This window comes from Arachis ipaensis, chromosome B7 (genome assembly GCF_059453495.1).
Source record: "Arachis ipaensis isolate K30076 ecotype BB chromosome B7, ASM5945349v1, whole genome shotgun sequence".
NCBI lineage: Eukaryota > Viridiplantae > Streptophyta > Magnoliopsida > Fabales > Fabaceae > Arachis > Arachis ipaensis.
This window is the reverse complement of record NC_142442.1, coordinates 124,354,093-124,373,954: the sequence shown is the minus strand read 5'-3', so window position 1 is coordinate 124,373,954 and position 19,862 is coordinate 124,354,093. Positions and strand designations below refer to the sequence as shown.

At 37.5% G+C, this 19,862-nt stretch overlaps 1 protein-coding gene across 1 annotated transcript; it reads right to left on the bottom strand.

The window, feature by feature from the left end:
* Positions 1 to 319: 319 nt before the first annotated feature.
* Positions 320 to 4,574, bottom strand: LOC107610147 (putative protein phosphatase 2C 55). Its single transcript, XM_016312233.3, has 4 exons — positions 3,489 to 4,574; positions 2,761 to 3,085; positions 2,173 to 2,322; positions 320 to 934 (listed from the first exon to the last, which is right to left on the bottom strand). Exons 1-4 carry the CDS (start codon positions 4,082 to 4,084, stop codon positions 638 to 640), a joined length of 1,368 nt encoding a protein of 455 aa, XP_016167719.1. The 5' UTR covers positions 4,085 to 4,574; the 3' UTR covers positions 320 to 637.
* Between the last annotated feature and the right edge of the window lie 15,288 nt (positions 4,575 to 19,862).

Sequence of the window (19,862 nt, the reverse complement as noted above, 5' to 3'; positions counted from 1 at the left end):
AGAGTTGGCATTAGGAATAGGAACCGATGTCACAAGAGAAAAATATGAAATTTTGGCCCCACGTAGCACTCTTCATATAATTTTTGTTATATATTTATGCATTCATTTCACTAGTTCAAAGTTTCTTATTTTCAATAATTTTTCAGTAATTCAGATTTTCCGTAACCTCCGATATACGTAGATGAAACGCATCCATCACGGGATTCCTGATTAGGCACGAAGATAAGGGGCCCATGCAATACCAGAACATATGGTTCGGGAAAAGAGCCAATCGTGCCAGAGAAAAATCGATAATACATTCGCAACAAGCGCCAAACTATTGCAAAGGCTCATTCATTACTCAAGGAACCTGAACTCTCATTTACATTATTTCAATTTGAATGCTTGTCACACTTTCCTGCTCAGTGCCAAAACCAACAACCAAGCAAAACAACATCCAACTTAAGAGGCTGGTTGCTTACAAACAAAATTTGGACGGTCAAAACTTTAAATTCGGACCTACATTTCTGAATTGGTTGTCACTAACATCATTTCCTGGAGGGTAACAATGTTTAAACCTTTTATTTATAATAATCACATATGCTGCATGGTGCGCATGAGGACAAAAAGAGTATGTACAAGAGAACTGGATTGGATTTTAGGCATCTTCAGAGCCGGTAATATATGAAATGATAACTGTTGTGTCGTCAAGCTTGCCACCATAGTAACGGAGCCCAGCATCTTGAGCAGCAGTTGAAAAAGGCGTCTGCCGGTCTTTGTCCTGTGCCCGTTGGCGTGCCAGTGCAGCTATTTTCTGAGCCGTTGCCTGAGGGCTTAAGCCAGCTCTTTTGGCATGAACCACCACTGCCGTGATATCATTATTATACAAGTTGTCAAACAACCCATCCGTACCAGCGACTATGACATCACCAAGAGCAACACGAATTGTGAAAACCTGACATGAACAAGGCAATCCACATAAAAGTCCAACAAGAAGCATAGATAAACAAATATTCAAGAAGATTAACTAGTTTATTGACTATGGCAATGGTGAACTACTTAAGGATATGGATGCCATTCGCATGTTATAGAAGGGAATAATTGAGACAAAATATAAAAAACTGTCTGAAAAGAATTAGATAACCACCAAAAGTTTTAATGGCTTGTTATAATGAATGCAAGTAATATGCTAGCATTAACAAGATCATACTTAAATGGTAGTAAGCTTTGTCTGCATTTCTCCAACTTTCTTAAAGACACAGTACCAGGATTTACCATATCTTTCAATGTCCTACAGCCTACAGTAAACTTCCATCTAAAGTAGACTACTTTAACTGGTGGTGTTTATGCTGCAAGTTACTTTCAAATTTCACATCTCACTTACAGCTGATCGGAGATAACATATCTAAAGAGCACATCATAATAGTCTAATATGATAATTGACTGTGGGACTACATTGAACAGAGAGTAAATCAACAAAACTACTATAGGACTTAAAGAAACCACTATAATCAATACATCCTGTAAATAAAGGGATTAAAAACTTGATTAAAGATTAAACAAATCAAATACGACACATAAAGTATTATAAGGTTTAATTATTTTTTTGGTCCTTATAATTTCACTAAATTTATAATTAGATCCTTATATTTTTTCTCTTTCAATTGGGTCCTTACACTATTTTTAATTTTATAATTAGGTCCTTACTAGCATAAAGAATGTTAAGAGTTAATGGAATATTTCTCTACAAATTGAAAGTATCCATAATTAATAACCTAATTAGATCATTAACTACATGTTTTTTGGGAGGAATATTCCATTAAATGTAACATTCACAGAAAGGAGCTAATTACAAAGTTAAAAGCAATGTAAGGACCCAGTTGAAAAGGAAAAAAGTATAAGGATCTAATTGCAAATTTGGTAAAACTATAAAGACTAACAGGATAATTAAACCTTATTATAAATTCAACAAACAGCACAAGCTGTCAATAAATCTTTTTTCTAGAATTTAAACAAAATCACAATATAACACAAACACATACACACAAGGAAATGAAACCATGAAGGAATCGTATGCACTGCAAAAGGTGTACAGGATCACTAGCAAAATCATGTGATATTCGTCACCAACAGAAATTAAAAGATTTTATTAACTAATGCAGTAACATTCCCTTACAATCCTGTGCATCTTACCTGACCAGAACTAGGTAAATCGCCATTATTTCCACTTTCCAGCTGATAAGTGAAATTAAAATTATGTTGCTGCACCGGGGACCGAAATACAGTGCACCCATCACGGATCACCATAAAACCACTGTCTCCCAAGTTAATAGCATGAAGCCACTGCAGTATCATGAGTAAAGAAAATTGTCAAAAATAAAATGATGTACCAGAACTGATTATTTATAACATAATGTCACTAGAAACCGTGAAAATTATGCTGAGAGACCAAATATATCACTAACTAGTTTCGTAGGAAATTGTACCATTCAGTCACAAACACAAAAGAATCCCAAAAGGGGGGAAAAGGCATCAAAGGAGTCAGAAAACTGATATACGTAGAAATATAATATGTAATGTCAGAGCTATTGCTATTAGTGTGTCAACATGTTTAAAATTTAAAACACAATAAAGTTTGAGGGGACTAGAGCCATTATAAATTTATAACTATTGGATATTTGGATTAGTGTTGTGTTAAGCATGTACTTGAACTATACCATTTTAATATATTATCACTGAAGGAATAATATTATCAGTTCATCATACAAAGGTGAAGGTAACCTGATCAGTAAGTGTGATAATGCATGCTGTGGAGGAACCCTTAGCTTTTGTACTTAAGTATGCTTTTTCCAACACCCTTGCTGGGTCAATTGAACCTTTGGACTCCCCCGAAATAGCAGCCACTGAATTGGACATGAGCTCACGAGAATACTGTCCAGCATCAACACCATGATCGGCCCAGCCACCAACACCATCAGCCAGTCCTATAGCTTGTGCCTCAGAGCATATAAAATGAGCATCTTCTCCCCCGGTTTCTTCCTTATCAGGATGGGGTAAGTAGCATGATCCAGATGCTAATTTAAGGGTTTTACCTAAAGGAGCTTTCCTGCAATTATCGTCCAACCATATAGTAAAGCAATGAGACTGGAATTCCACTGTAAATTTTAATTGCCAAGTACTAACGCTAAAATTTTGAGTCATCCTAAAATATTTGCTTCTCAAAATACAAGTATTCAGAGTTCTTATGTTGAATATATATCTTCATTCTTCAATCTGTTTTGAAATGTACTTAAATAGAATACACTTTTGTTACCAGTACAATCACAAACAAACTGGGAAAAAGTAACTAATTTCCCCTGACACCGAAAAAGGGGAAAAGAGGGTGTGCGACGCAGGGGAGGGGAGAGGGGAGAGAAAGCTTCACCGTGATATTTAAATAATTGATTTGAATGTAGAAAATTCTTTTCTATTTTTTGGATACATTTCAATTGAAGGGAGAGAGAACATACGGTTTAGATGAAATAGAAGAATTTGTTGAGTTCTCTTTACAAGCACAAGTGTCATGACGTACACCATGAGCAGGGCCTGAAATAGCGCATGATGATGATCCATGGAAACCTCTAGATGCCAACTCTGTGCAGAGGTAAGAAGAGTGCAAGGTCCTTGCAGCAATAAGATAGCTATAAATTGTACGATTTTCGGGTTGCCAAGAGCTTTTCATGCCCACTTTTCTACCATTCTCCAAACCTGTCCTCAAACACAGATTACTCACAACCTTTCTTGACAGTGAATGGCGACGATACCTCAAAGTTAACTTATCATCAGAGCATTCACTGATTGCAGCTGCAGATAAGCGAGAAGTGAGAGCAGAATCCATAGACACTGTGGGAAATGGTGTGCCAATTACAGACAATGTTCTTCTCTGTCTAACCAAATAGGTACAAGCTTCGAAGTTTACAGGGTGACAAAACTTGGTAGTACTAAACAACAACTTCCCTCGTGCAATCAGAACACCGAAAACAACAGAACTTATGGTTCCACCACCTATTCCTACATTTGAACTTTGAATTGCAGTGCCCAATCTTGAAAAGTACACGAGTGGCATTTTTTTTTTCACAAACAATAATTTAGCTTATTCAACTCTATGGAACACAACACCAATATTTGCAACAGATAACAAAGGTCAAAAACCGCATTGTTCATTCAAATAAATCAGAGGAAGAACCGATAGCAGAGAAATCAAACGAGATTCAAAATGAAACGACTTACAGCTGATGCTGATCAAAGAAGAAAGGTAGCGAAGGAAAACCCTAACCAGAAAATTCCTAGGAGAATCGAAACATAACGGAAGAAGTTTGGTGCATAATTAAATTAAATGATAATAAAGAAATTGGGTGGTAGCTGATCCTTTCCGTGTCTCCTCTTTATAAATGTTCCCGCTACAGCGATCAGCATTGTTAGATGCCAATGACCGGAAAGAAAGGAATAGAAACGAGGGAAAAAAAACAAAAACATGTATTCTTCCTGGTTCAAACAGTACCGAATCTCATCATTGGGAATAAATGACCTTTGGTGACTGGGTTGCCAATTAACACTCTCTTTGCTACGTTTTTATTTTCTATTTTTATTTTTAATAATTTTTATTTTTATCTTTTATTTTTATTTTTTTATAAAATTTAAAAAATAAAAAATATTAAAAAAATAAAAAATAAAAATACAAACTAAATATACTCTAAATTTTTATTAATTTTTACTATTAAATTTTTTTATCTCCAAAAATAAATCTAAAAACCTAATTTTTAATGCATTTATTTCGATTAATATTTAAATTGGTCATAAAATTTTATTTTTTAATTTATTCTCTAAAATTTTAATTTATCTCCAAAATTTACATTCATGACTTATATTGGTTTCTTAATTATTTTTTGTTAATAACATGATAACGTGGTATGCTAATGTAAACTATAAGTGTCATGTATCAGAATATTATTCATCAATATATAATAGAGTGAAGATGAATCAGTTAAAAATATGTGAATACGTGACATATTAATGTAGATGATGGTGTTACGTGACAAAACATAATTTGTTCACATGTCACTTTGGTGTCACATGTCATAAAATTATTGAAAAATTAGTGCCAAATACCATTAGGAAATTTTAATGAATAAAAGGGACCAATAATGTCAACATTATTAAGAAAGACAAAATAGATATTATATCAATCTCGATTGCCCCCTATCAAATGTCGTCATTGGAAATGGTTGAACTCAAAACTCAGTTGGAAGAATTGATGAGTAAAAAGTTCATCCGACCAAGTGTTTATTCGTGGGGAGCGCCGGTGTTACTGGTAAAGAAAAATGATGAAAGTATGCATCTGTGTGTAGATTACCGGCAATTAAACAAAGTTACAGTAAAAAAACAAATATTCGTTGCCAAAAATCAATTACCTGATGGACTAATTATAGGGAGCTGGAGTATTTTCTAAAATTGACTTGAGGTCTGGTTATCACCAGATAAGAGTAAGAGACGAAGACATTCCGAAAATCGCTTTTAGAACTTGCTATGGCCACTATGAATATACGGTAATGTCATTTGGGTTAACTAATGTCCTGACGGTGTTCATGGATTACATAAATCGGATCTTCCATCCTTTGTTGGACAAATTCATCGTCATCTTCATTGATGACATCCTAATATATTCCTGAACCGAAGAAGAACACGCGAAATGCTTGCTGATGAGTTTGGAAAACTCTAAACTAAATTGATGATGATCAAACATTATTAACAGCAAAATTATTAAGCTAATCTTGGTTAATGTGTTAATTAAAATAATTTTGTTGTGCAGGATTAATATTGGGCCGAAAACAAATTTATTGTGCTAGCCCAATTTACACTCAGCCTTGGTTTTAATAACAAAAAATGAATGTGGCTGATTTAATGTTACTTGGGCCAAATAATTTTGATTGCTCCAAGCCCAAGTGTGTTACATGCTTTCCATTTGTTTTATGCATGCTCCAAGTTTTATCAGGAAAGCAAATGTTATTAATGGGCCAAGATCAAATATTGTTGCAATCAAGCCCATATGTTATAAGAGTTCCTCATGCATGATCCGAAACCAAAGAAGGAAGAAAGCAAAATTGCTTTCAACGGATCCAAAGATTCAAACATTAGATGGATTCCAAAATTCATTTAATTGCAATGTATTGCATGGGAACTATGAGAGAGAACATGAGTGACTTTGATTTGATGGACATTATTGAAGCTACACGTTACTCAGTAAAGGGAAGTAAACATTTACTTTGCTTTATCAAACCACTTTAGTTAATGTCCATATTCTCTTTCTTCTCTCTCACAACTCTTTCTCTCTTCGGTCATTACTCAGGAAATATTGGCAGCCATGGAAGCAAAAGTAAGCTACCGAGATGAAGAGAAAGCAAGCCTAAAGACCATCACAATGATGGCAAGAAAACATACTAAAATAAAAATGAGCTGTGGCTAAGATATTCACCAAATGTGGTTAGATTTGGTGAGGTTATCTTGAGTCTTTCATGCTCAAAATGGAAGAAGAAGATTCGGCCAGCTGGAGGAGATTCTTGAAGCATGGCTTGTCTTCGATTCTGCTCAACCACCACAGGAAGTAGCTAGAGTGGCGAAGTGATGGTTGAAGGCAGAGATTGAAGCAGATGAAGTCATCATCATCATGAAGCATCAAGGGCCAGAATTTCATCTTGGAGAGCAAGCCAAGGATGGAGAGCTCGGATTGATGAAGGGTGATGATCAAGAAAGGACTAGAGGTAATTGCATGTTGGTTATTGCATGGTTATCTCTTCTCTCTCTATGTGGCCGAACCGGTTTTGTTGAAGGAGGAAGAAGTTGGTTCGGTTTTGGCTTCAATAAGTGGAGGCTCCCCTCTTCTATATTAAGGGTGGACAGCCATTGTTTGAAGCAAGGAGAAAATTTGAGAGTGCAAGGCACAGAGTTCTCAGAGCTACCTGAGCTAACAGTTTTCTCTTCTCCTTCAATGTATTCAGTTTTGTATTTTTCTATTTAATTTTGTCATGTCTTGAGTCTCATGGTAAAAGGCAAACAGTGAGGTTTGTAATGAAAAAGCCATAGAGCGGAAAAAGGCAGAAAGTGCAAAATTAAAAGAAAAAGCCATAGATGTCTTAGAGTTCCTTTGTTCATCTATGTTGTGTTTCATGATTCTGTGGGAATCCCCTTGTAAGTTGGGTTAGCACTTTACAAGTTGTAATCTGTTTGATTATAGTGAAATTCCATCATTGTTGTGATGGAGACTGGATGTAGGCTGCACTGCACTTAGCAGCCGAACCAGGATATATCTTGGTGTAATTTTCTTCCTCTCCTACTTCATTTCTGTTTTCTACTGCACAGGAGCAAAAACAAAAAATGTCTCGTGCCAAGTGACGAGACAAAATGAAAATGTCTCGTGGCTAGGGACGAGCTAAAAACAGAAAAGTCTCCTCTAAGTCCAGCAAGGATTATCAAGCAAAAAGGGGCTAAGATTCAACCCCCCCTTCTCTTAGCCACTGAAACCATCAATTGGTATCAGAGCTTGGTCTCAAAGAGATCAAGCTTTGCAGCTTGGAGTAAAGATCCTCATGGCAGAAAACAGTGGCGCAAATGTGGTGTCTTATAATCTAACTGAAGGACAATCAAGCAACAGACCCCTCTTTTCAATGGGAAAAATTATACCTATTGGAAGGAGAGAATGAAAATATTCATACAAGCAGTGGATTACAGACTTTGGAAGATTATTCTCGAAGGGCCTCAATATCCAACTACCACAAGTGCAGAAGGAGTTGTTTCTCTCAAACCAGAAGCAAGATGGACCGAGGAAGATAGGAAGAAGGTGGAGTTAAATGCCAAGGCAATAAATCTGCTCAATTGTGCTATCAGCTTTGAGGAGTACCGACGGGTATCAAGATGCACAACGGCAAAGAAAATCTGGGACAAATTGCAAATCACCCATGAAGGAACCACCATTGTCAAGAAGACTCGGACAGATATGCTAAATAGAGAATATGAAATGTTTGCAATGAAGGAAGGAGAGTCCATTGATGAACTGTTCGAACGGTTCAATGCTATCATTGTTGGCTTAGACGCTCTGGGAATTACACATTCTGATTCTGTGCTAGTGAGAAGAGTGTTGAGATGTCTCACAAAAGAGTGGGAAACTAAAGCCTTAATTATTTCTGAGAGCAGTAGCTTAGACTCTATGACTCTTGATGATTTGAGAGGAAATCTTCTTGCTTTTGAAAATACCTATTTGAAAAAGGATACAAAAAAGAAAGGAATTGCATTTTCTTCTGTGACTAACCCTCTGGATGATGAATCCAGTGATAACTCTTCTGAAAATGAGTTTGTTTTATTTGCAAAAAAATTCAGGAAAATGGCTAAGCTCAGAGGCAAAGGCAGCAGCACAAGGAGAATAAAGAAAGACCTTAGCAAGGTAACTTGCTATAATTGCAAGGAAATGGGGCACTTCAAATCTGATTGTCCCAAGCTGAAAAAGGAAGAAAAGCCGAAAAGAGGAAAGAAGAAAGGACTGATGGCCACATGGGAAGACTTGGAGAATGACTCTGATGATGATGATGAAGAAACCGAGACCAAGTCACAAACATGTCTCATGGCAGACCACATAGATCAGGTAGTCTTTCATAACCCTAACACTGAAGATCTCCATCTTATGATAGACCACCTTTCTGAAAAAATAAGATGTTTTCTGCTGGAAAATCAAGAACTTGAACAGCAAATTACCATTCTTAAGGCCGAAAACAGTTTTCTAAAAGAAAAAGTGAGAGAGGCCGAAACTGCTTGTGATCTTGTTGAAGAGAATAAGCAGTTAAGAGCCCAAGTTAGGAGCTGTGAAAGTAACCATTGTGTTCTTGCATATGTGGACTGTTTTAAACAAAATGAAGAGTTGCTTAAAAAGGTTAAAAGACTTGAGGAAGACTTGGCCAAATTTACACAAAGTTCTGAAAGTTTAAATCACATCTTGGCTAGTCAAAAACCTCTTTATGATAAGGCTGGGTTGGGGTTTCATAAATCTGAAAATTCACATTTTGAAAATATTGCTTCATCTTCTAATGACACAAGATTTCAAGATCCCACCTACTTTAACAAAAAGGCAACTCCAAGGTTTTGTAGACTATGCAATCGGAATGGACACTTTCCCATTCAATGCTTTTTCGGTGAAAGAATGGTTGGTGACAAAGTTTATAAAATTGTTTTTGATTACAATGGCTTAGGACATAGAAGATGGTTTAACGTAAAAGGATCCAAAAGGATTTGGATACCTAAGGTTACTTAAGCATTGTTTTGTAGGTGTGCCTAGCATCCAAAAGGAAGGAAAATGTGTGGTATATGGACAGCGGATGCTCTAGGCATATGACCGGAAAGGCAACCTTCTTCATAAAGCTTGATGACTATGATGGAGGACTTGTCACTTTCGGTGATGATGCAAAAGGAAAAATTGTGGCTGTTGGGAAAGCTGGTAAAAACTTTTCTTCTTGTATAAATGATGTTCTCCTTGTACATGGCTTGAAACATAATTTGCTTAGTGTTAGTCAACTTTGTGATTTGGGTTTTGAAGTTATTTTTAAGAAATCTGTTTGTTTAGTTGTGTGTGAAAAAACTGGGAATGTTCTTCTTGAAGCTAAAAGATGCAACAATGTGTATGGATTAACTCTTGAGGATTTAAAGGAACAAAATGTAACATGCTTCACATCTTTTGAATCTGAAAAATGGCTTTGGCATAGAAAGTTAGGACATGCTAGCATGTATCAAATTTCTAAGCTAGTTAAAAGAAATTTGGTTAGAGGGATCCCAAACATCAAGTTTGATAAGGATCTTACTTGTGACGCTTGTCAATTAGGCAAACAAGTAAAATCCTCTTTTAAATCAAAAGATGGAATCTCAACCAAACGGCCATTGGAAATGTTACATATTGATCTTTTTGGTCCTACTAGAACTCAAAGTTTAGGAGGTAAACATTATGGTCTTGTGGTGGTAGATGATTACTCTAGATTTGGTTGGGTACTTTTCCTTGCTCATAAGAATGATGCCTTTCATGCTTTTTCCACCCTTTGTAAGAAAATTCAAAATGAAAAGGATTTGAAAATTGCCCATTTAAGAAGTGATCATGGTAGAGAATTTGAAAATCAAGATTTTGAAAAATTCTGTGATGACTTAGGGATTTCTCATAATTTTTCATGCCCTAGAACCCCCCCAACAAAATGGGGTGGTTGAAAGAAGGAATAGAAGCCTTCAAGAAATGACTAGGGCTATGTTATGTGAAAGTGAAATTCCTAAATTCTTATGGGCTGAAGCTGTGAACACAGCATGTTATATTTTGAATAGAACAATCATTAGAAAAGGGTTAAAGAAAACACCTTATGAGCTATGGAAAGGAACCCCTCCAAATCTTAAGTATTTTCATGTTTTTGGATGCAAATTTTTTGTGCTTAATAATAAAGAAAACCTTGGAAAGTTTGATCCAAAATCCTATGAATGAATGTTTGTTGGATATTCCACCACAAGCAAGGCCTATAGAGTTTATCTCAAGGAGCATAGGACAATAGAGGAATCCATACATGTTACTTTTTGTGATTCTAACTTAATTCCCAGTATTGTGAAGGATATTGATTCAGATGGTGAAGAGGCTGGAACAAGTAAAGAAAATCCCAAATCTGTTCAAATTGAAGAATCTGTCAGCCCGGTTTTGTCTCGTCAGATTGGAGGAGACATTTCCATTTTGTCTCCTGAACAGGCACGAGCAACTGAAACAGTGAGACCACCAGAAGTTCATCAAAGCTCTACACCTGTCCGAAAGCCTAGAGAATGGAAGTCTATGAGAGGTTACCCTCATGATTTCATCATTGGTGATCCTTCTCATGGCGTAACTACAAGATCCTCCACCAAAAGGCAAACCGAACCTAGCAATCTTGCTCTCTTGTCACAAATAGAGCCCAACAATGTCAAACAAGCTCTTGAGGATCCATCATGGGTTAAAGCAATGCAAGAAAAGCTTGCTCAATTTGACAAGAATGAGGTTTGGACTCTAGTACCTCATCCGGATGGTAAGAAAGTTACCGGTACTAAGTGGGTATTTAAAAATAAACTTGGTGAGGATGGACAAGTTGTTCGTAACAAGGCTAGATTAGTGGCCCAAGGTTACGATCAAGAAGAGGGTATAGATTTTGATGAGTCTTTTGCTCTGGTAGCTAGAATGGAAGCAATTAGATTGCTTCTTGCCTATGCCGCCCATAAAGGTTTCAAAATGTTTCAAATGGATGTTAAGTGTGCTTTCCTTAATGGCTTTATTGATAGAGAAGTGTATGTGGCACAACCCCCCGGTTTTGAACAAAAGGAGTTTCCAAATCATGTTTTCAAATTAACTAAGGCTCTTTATGGTCTTAGACAAGCTCCAAGAGCTTGGTATGAAAGGCTTAGTGCCTTCTTGTTGGAAAATCAATTTCAAAGGGGTACCACTGACACTACTTTATTTATCAAAGCATCTAATGATGACATACTTCTTGTTCAAGTTTATGTTGATGACATTGTATTTGGATCGGCCAACATTTCCTTGTGTGAAGAGTTTGGAAAACTCATGACTAGTGAGTTTGAAATGAGTTTAATGGGAGAGCTTACCTTCTTTCTTGGCCTCCAAATTAAACAAACTCCTAGTGGTACTTTTATTTACCAAGGAAAGTATGCAAAAGAACTTATCAAAAGGTTTGGCCTAGAAAATTCCAAAGCAATGAGTACACCAATGCATCCCAACACAAAACTTGAAAAGGATGATGATGGTCAAGATGTGGATGAAACAAGGTATAGAGGAATGATAGGTTCACTCATGTACCTTACCTCCTCTAGACCGGATATTGTTCAAAGTGTGGGTGTATGTTCAAGATTTCAATCTCACCCAAAAGAATCCCATCTTACGGCTGTTAAACGCATCATTAGATACATTAAGGGAACTTGTGATTATGGCTTGTGGTATCCTAAATCTGATGAATTTTGTGCAGTAGGGTTTTGTGATGCAGATTATGCGGGAGATAGAGTGGATAGAAGAAGCACGTCCGGCATGTGTTGCTTCCTTGGAAGCTCACTCAATATGTGGTCAAGCAAGAAACAAGCCACAGTGGCTTTATCCACAGCTGAAGCGGAATACATTTCCGCATCTGCATGTTGCACTCAACTAATTTGGTTAAAAACACAATTAGAAGATTACAAATTAAAAATCAATAGTATACCCTTATTTTGTGACAATATGAGTGCTATAAACATCTCAAAAAATCCTGTTCTGCACTCTAGAACAAAGCACATTGAAATTAAATATCATTTCATTAGAGAACATGTGCAAAAGGGAACTATTGATATTCAATTTGTAAAATCTGAAGACCAAATTGCTGATATTTTTACAAAACCACTCTGTGAAGACAGATTCTGTACCTTGAGAAAAAGTTTGGGAATGTTTGATTTAAGTTTCATTGAAAATTTGTGAATTTTTTAACTCTGTTCAGTTTTGTCTCGTAGGTTTGGACGAGATAAAAACGCAAGCTTGATGGAGGAGCTCTGTTCAGGGGGAGGCAACACAGATTTAAATTCTCCTGGGCCCCACCTAATAAATTCTGACCTCACCATGGCAGTTTAGTTAGTTATTCCTTCCTTGAAAAATAAAATCACAAAATCTTTTAGATTGTCTTTTCAAATCTAGTTGGAAGATACATGTTGTCAAATCATATCTTTTCCTTCCAACTAAATCCCTTGATTCAAGGAAAAACTCCCTCTTTATCACTTTTTGAAACTCTCATTTGGATAATAACCGTGCCATTATGGTCATTAACCTCCCATCATCTCTGTCCAATCCTCATTTATTGCACCTCTAACCTCCTTTCATCCTCCTCTCATTCGGCCCTCACCCCTTCATATTCAACCCATCATTCATCCACCATGAAAAAGAAAACCGCTGTTAGGCGAAGTAGCCGAACCCCCATTCCAAAAAACCCACCTTTCTCATCACCTCCAACCCATACACATATCCATCTCCATTCTACCTCATCCTCTACTCAGTCACCTCCCTCCAAGAAAACCGAAACCATGCGCCGAAAGGTTATTGCTCAGAAAACTTCAGGGAGAGGCAAGACAGGGAAGAACAAGCAACCAAGTGTTGAAGAAAATGAAGAAACATCACATACTACTCCACCTCCATCACCACCAAAAAGATCTACCCCTCATGCAAAAAGCTCTCAAAAGAAACAGAAAACCTTTGCTCTGCATGACACAAGCGAACCCCCCAATCTGGAATCTCTAGAGTTCAAAAACAAATTCCACAAAACTCATTCACATTTTGATCCTTCTCGCTTCCACTCATGTGCATTCTATGAATTTCACAAAGATGTTCTTCTGCAGCGCCATCTCTGCCCTTCTTACTTGGTGAACCTTCCAAATCTTGCCACCAAAGGAATAAACTTTTCGTCTCTGTTTGATGCTCTGAAATGGACTCCTCTGACTCACATTCAGAAATTAGTATACCCGGGGCTGGTCTGGGAATTTTATGCAAACATGCGTTTGATTGGTGGGTCAATCCACTCTTACGTCAAGCGTGTTTACATAACCCTCACCCCTCAAACCATTGGTGCTGCTCTTGGGTATGAAGATGAGGGACCAAAGGTTTATATGGTTGATAAATGGGATGATCAAGTGGGAGTTACTCAACAAACTGTCATGCACCACATCTGTGCCAACCTCTCCGGGCTTGATGGATTAATCCCAACTCACAAATCCCTCGGCCCAGAGAACTCTCTGTTACACCGTATCATCACTCATATCATCACTCCTCAAAGTGGTTCTCATCATAGAGTAACAGTTTCTGATTCTATCATTCTCTTTGCTCTTATTACTTCCACTCCAATTTCATTTGCTTATATTATGACACGTCATATGTGGGAAGCAGTAAGAAGCACAAAAAAGGCTAATCTTCCTTATGGCATGTTTCTTACATGTATATTTGAATATTTTAAGGTTGATTTGTCTAATGAATCTGTTGAGAACAAAGTGTCACAGATTAAAGGAGGAGGAGTTTCGAACAAGAAAAGCAAGCAGTCTGTTGCCTCCGAACCCTCTCTAAGCGATTTGGAAAGCCACCCTGAACCCTCAAAAGTCACGGCATCCATCAGGGAAGCTCTCAGTGAATTCCGCAATATGTCCAAACTGATGCTTAAGTCAAGCAAGGCTGCCCGGAAACTGGCATATGCAAATGAGAAAGCCTGGAAGAAGTGCTATGAAAGGGTCGATTTCATGATTCAAACTTTTGATGATGAAATGGGAACAGGAGATTCTGAAGATGATTCTGGTTCTGAGTTCAATGTTTCTGATGATTAGTGACTATTCCTCTACTTTTATTTGATATTGGCAACAATAGGCTCAATCCTTCTTTTGTTTTTTGTAAAGGCATGACTTGATACTCCCTGCCGTATGATACTCTGAACAATTACTGCTTTGTTATAAATATTATGTATTGCTCATGTCTCTTGTTGCAGGTCTTTATGCCCCTTGATGCCAAAAGGGGGAGGAAATTTAGATTCCAAAATTGAAATTGGAATAAAACAGGGGCTGGAAAAACAGGGGACAAGGGTTGAAATTTTCAAATTGAAAATTCATGATTATCCTTGTTCAAAGAAGGCATTTGGTTTATTATGATGTTTGATATATTGTGATGCCTGGCTGAATTTTTGTTCTATTATGATCCTTGCTGTATGAACTGCATTTGGCATTTGGTTTATTATGATGTTTGATTTATTGTGATAACTGGCTGATCCTGGCTGATTGGTTCATTTTTGATAAACCTGCTGAATTGAAAATTTATTTTTTGGCAGTTCTTTTAAACTATGATATCTAAACATATGCCATGTTTTGATGTGCTAATATATGTTTCAAAATATTTTCCTTATTTTGAATGACATTGCTCTGATATCTGGACTGGAAAATATTTGGAAATTTTCTGAACAACACTGTTTTTGTGTTCTGTTGATATGTGTATGTTTGAGCAGATAATCAATTTATTGATAACAAATGAGTTTTGATTATCATCACATTCTGCTCATAAATCAAGCATTCAACATTTCAAAATAAAATATGTTGAATAACATTGTTACTTGAAGCTTGATCCAATTGTTACAGGTTAAGTGCTTCCCTTGATAAAAATAGCACATATTAAGGGGGAGCCATGTGACAATTTGAAAGGGGAAGAAATTCAATCTTCAAAGGGAGTATTCTTTACTCTATCTTTAAATTTCTTTCCATTTCAATTTTAATAATGTTTGTCATCAAGGGGGAGATTGATGAGTTTGGAAAACTCTAAACTAAATTGATGATGATCAAACATTATTAACAGCAAAATTATTAAGCTAATCTTGGTTAATGTGTTAATTAAAATAATTTTGTTGTGCAGGATTAATATTGGGCCGAAAACAAATTTATTGTGCTAGCCCAATTTACACTCAGCCTTGGTTTTAATAACAAAAAATGAATGTGGCTGATTTAATGTTACTTGGGCCAAATAATTTTGATTGCTCCAAGCCCAAGTGTGTTACATGCTTTCCATTTGTTTTATGCATGCTCCAAGTTTTATCAGGAAAGCAAATGTTATTAATGGGCCAAGATCAAATATTGTTGCAATCAAGCCCATATGTTATAAGAGTTCCTCATGCATGATCTGAAACCAAAGAAGGAAGAAAGCAAAATTGCTTTCAACGGATCCAAAGATTCAAACATTAGATGGATTCCAAAATTCATTTAATTGCAATGTATTGCATGGGAACTATGAGAGAGAACATGAGTGACTTTGATTTGATGGACATTATTGAAGCTACACGTTACTCAGTAAAGGGAAGTAAACATTTACTTTACTTTATCAAACCACTTTAGTTAATGTCCATATTCTCTTTCTTCTCTCTCACAACTCTTTCTCTCTTCGGTCATTACTCAGGAAATATTGGCAGCCATGGAAGCAAAAGTAAGCTACCGAGATGAAGAGAAAGCAAGCCTAAAGACCATCACAATGATGGCAAGAAAACATACTAAAATAAAAATGAGCTGTGGCTAAGATATTCACCAAATGTGGTTAGATTTGGTGAGGTTATCTTGAGTCTTTCATGCTCAAAATGGAAGAAGAAGATTCGGCCAGCTGGAGGAGATTCTTGAAGCATGGCTTGTCTTCGATTCTGCTCAACCACCACAGGAAGTAGCTAGAGTGGCGAAGTGATGGTTGAAGGCAGAGATTGAAGCAGATGAAGTCATCATCATCATGAAGCATCAAGGGCCAGAATTTCATCTTGGAGAGCAAGCCAAGGATGGAGAGCTCGGATTGATGAAGGGTGATGATCAAGAAAGGACTAGAGGTAATTGCATGTTGGTTATTGCATGGTTATCTCTTCTCTCTCTATGTGGCCGAACCGGTTTTGTTGAAGGAGGAAGAAGTTGGTTCGGTTTTGGCTTCAATAAGTGGAGGCTCCCCTCTTCTATATTAAGGGTGGACAGCCATTGTTTGAAGCAAGGAGAAAATTTGAGAGTGCAAGGCACAGAGTTCTCAGAGCTACCTGAGCTAACAGTTTTCTCTTCTCCTTCAATGTATTCAGTTTTGTATTTTTCTGTTTAATTTTGTCATGTCTTGAGTCTCATGGTAAAAGGCAAACAGTGAGGTTTGTAATGAAAAAGCCATAGAGCGGAAAAAGGCAGAGAGTGCAAAATTAAAAGAAAAAGCCATAGATGTCTTAGAGTTCCTTTGTTCATCTATGTTGTGTTTCATGATTCTGTGGGAATCCCCTTGTAAGTTGGGTTAGCACTTTACAAGTTGTAATCTGTTTGATTATAGTGAAATTCCATCATTGTTGTGATGGAGACTGGATGTAGGCTGCACTGCACTTAGCAGCCGAACCAGGATATATCTTGGTGTAATTTTCTTCCTCTCCTACTTCATTTCTGTTTTCTACTGCACAGGAGCAAAAACAAAAAATGTCTCGTGCCAAGTGACGAGACAAAATGAAAATGTCTCGTGGCTAGGGACGAGCTAAAAACAGAAAAGTCTCCTCTAAGTCCAGCAAGAATTATCAAGCAAAAAGGGGCTAAGATTCAACCCCCCCTTCTCTTAGCCACTGAAACCATCACTTGCGAATTGTGCTACAAATTCTGAAGGAAAAAAAGTTGTATGCTAAACTCTCTAAATACGAATTCTGGAAGAATGAGGTGAAATTTCTAGGACATGTGGTGAGTCAGCAAGGAATAGCTGTGGATCCTGCTAAGGTTGAGGCTGTGATGGATTGGGGGCGACCAACCTCAGTGACGGAAATCAGAAGCTTCTTAGGTTTGACAGGCTATTACCAAAGGTTTATCGAAGGCTTTTAATAACTTGCATTGCCTTTGACTAAGCTAACTAGAAAGGACGCACCGTTCGTTTAGACGAGGAGAGTTTCCAAACCCTGAATCAGAAACTAACCACAGCACATGTACTTGTATTACCTGAGTCTAATGAGCCTTTTGAAGTATACTGTGATGTATCCTTGAAAGGTTTGGCGTGTATGCTGATGTAACACCATAATGTCGTGGCATATGCTTTTCGACAGTTGAGACTGCACAAAATGAACTACCCGACTTACGACCTAGAACTCGCTGCAGTTGTGTTTGTTCTGAAAGTCTAGAGGCATTACCTGTATGGAGTCAAGTTTCAAGTTTTCTCTGATCATAAGAGTCTGAGATATCTTTTCGATCAAAAAGAACTGGATATGCGCCAGAGGAGGTGGATGGAGTTGCTGAAAGATTATAATTTTGAACTAAATTACCATTCAGGAAAGGCTAACGTCGTGGCTGATGCTTTAAGCCGGAAATCATTATATGTCCCATGGATGATGCTTAAAGAGGAAAGGTTGTTAAAGCAGTTTGAAGATTTGAATTTGGGCGTAAGGGAAGTAGCAGGTGGAGTATGTTTGAGTTAGTTGCACGTCTCGAGTGACTTTAAGGATGAGATTCAGTAAGCTCAACTGAATGATCAGGAGATTCGGAAATTACTTCAGAGAGTTGAACAAAAGAAACCTAAGGAGGTCACACAAGACAAAGAAGGAATGTGGAGGTATAAGGGAAGGATCTGTATACCAAACGTGGGAAGTTTGAGACAAGACGTGTTAATGGAAGCTTACCGAAATAAGTTTTCTATCTATCCAGGAAGTACCAAAATGTACCACAATCTAAAGACAATGTTCTGGTGGTCGGGGATGAAGAACGATGTAACATTGCACGTATCTAAGTTCTTAACATGCCAGAAAGTCAAAATTAAACACCAGAGACCATCTGAAACCCTTCAACCTTTAGAAATTTTGCAATAGAAGTGGAAAAGCATCGCAATAGATTTCGTGTCAGGATTGGCTAAAACTCGAGCAGGGTTTGATGCAGTTTGGGTGATTGTGGATCGACTGACCAAATCGGCTCACTTTTTGCCCGTTCGAATGAATTATACCTTGGAGGAACCAGCGCGCTTGTACATCGAGAAAATTGTAAGATTGCATGGTGTGCCTACCACCATAATTTTAGACAGAGATCCTTGTTTCACTTCAAGATTCTGCGGAGCTTTCCAGCGAGCATTTGGAACTCAGCTAAGTTTAAGTACAACGTACCATCCTTAAATCGATGGCCAATCGGAGAAGACTATTCAAACCCTAGAAGACATGTTGAGGGCTTGTGTTCTGGACCAATCGGTGAGCTGGGATCGGTATATGCCGCTAGTGGACTTTGCATATAACAACAGCTATCATGCGAGCATCGGAATGGCTTCGTATGAAGCTAGAGAATCAAGTTTGTTGGGGCCTGAGTTAATAGTTGAAACTACTGAACAATTTAAGAAAATCCGAAACAGAATGTTACTGATCAAAGCTGCTAGAAAAGCTATGTCGATCAGAGGCAAAAATCTTTAGAGTTTGATGAAGGAGATTACGTATTCCTAAAGGTTACCCCAACTACAGGAGTGGGTAGAGCGATCAAGACAAAGAAGCTGAACCCTTGTTATATCGGTCCGTTTCAAATTCTGAAGAGAATCGGGCTGGTGGCGTACCGAATATCTCTGCCACCGCATCATTCAAACCTGCACGATGTATTTCACGTGTCACAGCTTCGGAAGTATACTCCTGATGCTAGCCATATTCTGGAACCTGAATCGGTTCAAGTAAAAGAGGATTTGACACTTCAAGTAACTCTGGTGAGGATCGACGACATCGGTGTGAAAAGACTGCACAGAAAAGAGGTTTCATTGGTTAAAGTTGCTTGGAGTCGGGCCAGAATTGAAGAACATACTTGGAAACTTGAATCCGAAATAAGGAAGGACTACCCATACCTCTTTTCAGGTAACTAAATCTGAATTTTAAGGATAAAATTCTTATTTAAGTGGGTAGGATGTAAACTCCGCGTAATTAGTAAATTAAATTTTATTAATCCAAAGAGATATAAATATTAAAAATATGATTTTCGGCATTAATTTTGAAGAATTTGGCCCAAAATCTGACCAATAGGTCAAACCGGTCGGACTGGGCCCAAACCAGACCCATGGCCCAACATATAAATGGCAAGTTCAGCTCCTTTTATCCCCATTCATCACACTTCACGCTGGAAAAGGGGAGGAACACAAGGAACCCTAACCTAAACCCTTACTCAATTTCAATCTCATAACTTTTAATCCGAAGTTCCGATCGCCGCACCGTTTAGGGCCATGCGACCACTGCGTCGAGATCTACAAAGCCCACTAAACAATTGGTAAGAAAGTCTCAATCTCACACTCAATCTCTCCTTTCCCAAATTTCAAATTGACATTTGGG